Genomic DNA, 5,130 nt, shown 5'->3' on the forward strand with positions numbered 1-5,130 from the left:
CTACATAACAAGTAAGGTAAACATCTAAGCCCTATTGTTGTGTAATTTTCGAATTATATGCTAGTTTCAAGGGTTTTGCTTTGGTATTCAAGTTTGCATGTTCAACTAGTGAAAACCTAGATCCAAAGCAATTAGGGTTGCATGAACACATATGTTTGTTGTTATGCTCAAAACCCATCAAGCACCTCCTGCAATCACTACCAATCATCACTCAAACCTCAAAAAACGAATCTTGAACCTGCAAATTAAGCCAAAATAAACCCTAAAGTTATAAATCGAAGAAGATGGAGATTCAAATCGGAAAAGCAGGTTCAGATCGAACCCAAATCGTTTCCTTCGAAAACGGGGAGGGAGAGGGGATCACATTCCAGGAGGTGTTTAAGATGGTTTTCAGGGGCTGATTTGGTGACGGTTCTAGGCGATTTTGGTGAAGGTAAAGTTGAAAATTGGGGGGGGGGGGGGGGATGGAGATGGTTAGCTTCGAGGTTGGTATAAGGCATATGGTAGTTGTTGTTTGGAGGCAATGGACAGATGACGTTCGAATGTTGCAGGTTGTACGAAGGTGGTTCCGACTGAAGTGGGTTTTTTTCCAGTTTTAAAGGTAAGGTTTAAAGTAGGTTTGGTTGCGGTTTGCAATGATGAACATTGGTGCGACAAGGGTGTTCCTATGGTGGTTTAACCCGACAAAGGAGGAGGTAGGATGCTGGTGGTAGGTTTTAAGGTGATATAAGGTATTTGATTGAGGAAGAAGGGTGAAATTGGGAAGGTGGTGATGGAAGTATGGTGTTTGAGAGATGCAGGTGGTGTTCATCTGATGATTTGTTGGGATGAGGGTACGAAGTGGGGCCCTATTGTTTTTTCTTTTATTTTAAATTTAAAAATGATAATTATAACATTAAATTAAATGGAAAAAAATACAAAAGGGCATAATGATCATTTTATGTCTCGTAAGTGATGAAGCGTGCAAATTTAAACTAACGACGGATGAAGTGTGCAACTATTAACCAAACGAGGGACGGTCTAAGTTAATTTTTGAAAATAAAAACTAAACGTGCATTTTGATATATACACGAGAGACGATTGGTGTAATTTACCTTATTTTTGTATGCTGAAACCAGTATACTTTACGACACCATATATTCACATAAGAAAAAAAGTTTTAAAAAATGTCATTAGTACCTGTCAGTCACCTCAAATAACATCGATACGAAAAAAAGGAAGAAACATCTTACATCTCCAAAATCTACACGTGAAAATCTCATAAAAAATACAGCACGCGTACAAAAAAACACATGCTCAAATAATATCGAAGTAGATTTCTAAAGTGCGAAAAGCAAAGTTGGTTTATGGGTTTCCCTATAAATAACAGAGCTGCCCAAGTCCAGAAGACATCAACTTAATTAAGCAACCCAAAAAAAATCAAAGAAAACCATGATGAATTTACAGACACTTGTAAAGAATTATGAGAGCAACAAACCATACATAGCAATGCTTCTAGTTCAAGCAATATATGCAGGCATGGCTTTGTTATCCAAAGCATCCATTTCTTCAGGAATGAATCCTTTCATTTTTGTTGTTTATCGTCAAGCCTTTGCCACTCTCTCACTTGCCCCATTCGCTTACTTCTTTGAAAGGTCCAAACTTCTATTCATCTATCGAGTTCGATCTAAAGTAATTTGTGATCAAAATCTTTTAGTTAATTAATCTTTTCCTAAATTTGTGCAGGAAGGATGTACCTCAGTTATCCTATACCTTGATATGGAAGATTTTCTTCAGTTCTTTAATAGGGTAATTGTATAATAACTCCAATCTTTAGCTAATTAACTATCTTGTTCAAGAATTTGCGTATGATGCTTTGGCTTCTATACTCAAACTTATAACAAGATTGCTTCAGGTTAACCATAACTTTGAATATGTACTATCATGGACTTAATCATACATCTGCAACGTTTGCTGCTGCCTCGACTAACCTGATTCCAGCTATTACCTTTGTGATAGCTCTTATTCTAAGGTATATCTGGTGAAGCTCTAAGTAAAATTCATATACTATGAGATAAATGTTAATCAATACTTTGATTTGAAAACTTGTAGGATTGAGAGAATCTACATAAAAGAGTTGCATGGTTCGGCTAAATTGATTGGATCAATAGGTTCAGTTTGTGGGGCTCTTGTGTTTGCTTTTGTTAAAGGGCCATCTTTGAACTTCATGACATGGTACACTTCTGGGGAAAACAGTGAAGTTGCTTCAACGACAAATCAGTTCAGTTCAACAGGAGAGTTTATTAAAGGGCCCCTTACAATTCTTTTCGCAAACATTCTTTGGTCTTGTTGGAGCATTATGCAGGTTAGTTGACACAACGAAGATGTTCGTAGTTATTACCTTTTTTTTTTTTTTTTTTTCAATCTTTCGTCTTTCTGAGTTTCTAATTATAATCGTCGTTGGGTTCTTCTTACAGGCACCTATTATGAAGGAATATCCAGCAAAGCTGTCTCTAATTACTCTTCAGTGTTTCTTTAGCTTGATACAAGCAACACTGTGGGCCGGAGCCATGGAGAGGAACCTATCATCATGGAAGCTTGGGTGGGATGTTAATCTCCTTTCAGTGGCCTACTGTGTATGCACTATTCTTTTCATCTTTCACATATTTATAAATTTAATTTCGTTAGGTTTCGATTGCGTCTATTTCTTCATGCATACTTGTATAGCGATGTTAAGTCACGTAGGATTGAGGGTAAGCAAAGAAGCCGTAGTAACTTTATTTCAAAGTTCCATTCATGTTATTAGCACTTATTAAAGTTTTTTTTTTTTTTTTTTTTTTTTTTTTTTTTTCCTTTAGTTCGCACTATATTTGGTCACTATCGGTTATCTCAAGTGCTCATTTTGACTTATATGTGAAAACATCAAATATTTGTATGGCAGAAGTTCTCAAAAAAGTGGCACAAACTCACAATAACGTTTTTGAAAAGAAGTCGGAGGCCGGGTTGCTAAAATCTGTTTTTTTTTTTTTTTTTTCTTCAAAGGTTTAATGTGGTCACAATAACTGTTTTGGGTGCCATATATTTTTTATACAAATCTATCATTTTTTTTTTACAATTTATTAAACCCTATAAAGTTCAACAAACATTACAAAAACGAATTCATAATATATATTTAAAAATTAGAAAACTTTTTTTTTATATTAAAGAGTTCAAATTTGTCAGCTCATTTAATTTTCTTATTGAATTCATGAGATGGTTTAATTAGACTATCCATAACAATTAATATGGTCATAGATCAACTTTATGATAATCGCAAACTCTAGGCTAAATAGCTAACACTATATGTCAATTTAGTGCCAACAGTGGAAAGGTGTACGTTCCCTAGACCTATAACTTGTTGGTGTAGGGAACACGCCTTGAATTCTATATGAACATTATTGTTCCTCACTTTGTTTCCTGTACCCACAAAACCGAACTCATTACACATAGAACACCTTTTAAGATTGTTTGTTGTTCAACAAAAACATAAGAACAGTACTTCACTGCTACTCACGACTTGCTAATTTTTGTTTTACACGTGACATATTCTGACGACACCATACCAATATGCCCATAACTTTAGGCTTGTGTGGTTTAGTGAAAAAAGCTAAGATTAGGGGCCAAAAAAAAGTGTTTCTCGAGCACTATGCAAGCTGACTTCCACTCTCTTCGTTCCAAAATTAAAGTATTTCTTGCCTTCTTTAGTTGGTTCACTACAAAAATCGTATCTTATATTTCTATTTTTGGAGTATAGCTGATTTGGATTTTGTGGGAATATGATAGGGAATAATTGTAACAGCATTTACATATTGGTTGCAACTATGGTCAATACAGAAGAGGGGGCCAGTCTTCACTTCTATGTTCACTCCTTTGGCTCTCATCATTACTGCCATCGTATCCGCATTCGTCTGGAAAGAAATCATTTACGTGGGAAGGTTTGTATTTGACTTTCTTTAAAAATTAATTAACTAATATGTTATTTTCCAATAAACCAATTAATTAATTAAGGGCTAACTGTTCTTGAAACCCTATATTTTAACCCTAATGTTCCACTTTATACCAAAAAACCTATGAGCAAAATCACTATATAAACTTTGTACATATCAAGAATGAACAACAATATTTTAGGCTAGATATTGCCCATAGGCCTAGTGTAATGTTTTTAAACGGTATTTTACTTAAAAATGCATATTAGAGGATTTGCTTGAGACGTGATCATAAATTTCACATTGATCATTGGGACAACTTTATGTTTACATATCAACTCAAAAATTATATATGACCAATTGAAAAAATTGAACACTAACAAACTTGACGTATCATGTTGCAGTGTTTGTGGAGGGGTGTTACTAGCAGCAGGATTGTACCTTGTTTTATGGGGAAAGAGCAGAGAGCTTCATGGTAAAATCAGTGAACAAAAACCCGAAGAGGAAACCACGTTGGAGTCCATTAAAACGCAAGCAGAGTGAAGATGTGTCAAATCCTAACGACAAGTCTGGGGGCCAGATTGTGTCATAGGCACGCACGAAAATGGTGGCCATCACTCAACACAATGTACCCCATCAACGTGGCCCATAAAATATCACACAAGCGCATATACTATATATGTAATAATGATGAATCAGATCATTTTTTTTGTGTTATGTTATTTGAAAATAAGCTAGACTTAAGGATTATTCGTTACATTAGCAGATGTATATTTAGGACCAAGTGTTAATTAAGTGTTAATTTAGTAATTAGAGATGGAAGCAGTTATAAGTCGTTAACTGTCAGAAAAGAAAAGTTAGAATGGTTATATAGAAGGGTCGTAACTGTTGGGTTGAATCGTTGTGTTGGTTGACTTCCTTTTATGAATGCTTGTACTCTATAAAGTTGTTCTTGACTTTATAAATAAAATTCTTAGTTTTGTATGAAAGAACCCCTCTCCCTCCTACGTATAAGGGTGCAGAAACATTCTGTAAGTCTTGTGTTTTGCGATTTGTTTCCGTCGGATATGTCTTAATTAATACAACTAAAAAACCTTGTTCAAAAAATACAAACTAAGAAGTCATGCATGATTATGAAGGATAATGTAAATAATAGTTTATAATTAAGAAACGAATTAATCGAAGT

At 34.8% G+C, this 5,130-nt stretch overlaps 1 protein-coding gene across 1 annotated transcript; it reads left to right on the plus strand.

Annotated features, from left to right (window-relative positions):
- Positions 1-1,377: 1,377 nt before the first annotated feature.
- UMAMIT22 (nodulin MtN21 /EamA-like transporter family protein) lies at positions 1,378-4,842 on the plus strand. The gene is made up of 7 exons (XM_079056941.1): positions 1,378-1,634; positions 1,726-1,788; positions 1,895-2,011; positions 2,092-2,344; positions 2,457-2,615; positions 3,802-3,953; positions 4,349-4,842. The coding sequence occupies exons 1-7, from the start codon at positions 1,432-1,434 to the stop codon at positions 4,485-4,487; spliced, it is 1,086 nt and encodes a 361-aa protein (XP_078913067.1). The 5' UTR covers positions 1,378-1,431; the 3' UTR covers positions 4,488-4,842.
- The last annotated feature ends 288 nt before the right edge of the window (positions 4,843-5,130 follow it).

This window comes from Lactuca virosa, chromosome 6 (genome assembly GCF_052849685.1).
Source record: "Lactuca virosa cultivar CGN04683 chromosome 6, Lactuca_virosa_CGN04683_v6, whole genome shotgun sequence".
In the NCBI taxonomy this organism is placed as follows: Eukaryota; Viridiplantae; Streptophyta; class Magnoliopsida; order Asterales; family Asteraceae; genus Lactuca; species Lactuca virosa.

What these genes read in the sequence shown, in the direction of transcription:
- UMAMIT22 (XM_079056941.1), top strand. Translation starts at nt 1,432, where the DNA reads ATGATGAATTTACAGACACTTGTAAAGAATTATGAGAGCAACAAACCA. An exon ending in GTGATAGCTCTTATTCTAAG is followed by an intron (nt 2,012 to 2,091) that starts GTATATCTGGTG and finishes GAAAACTTGTAG; the next exon opens with GATTGAGAGAATCTACATAA. An exon ending in GAAATCATTTACGTGGGAAG is followed by an intron (nt 3,954 to 4,348) that starts GTTTGTATTTGA and finishes ATCATGTTGCAG; the next exon opens with TGTTTGTGGAGGGGTGTTAC.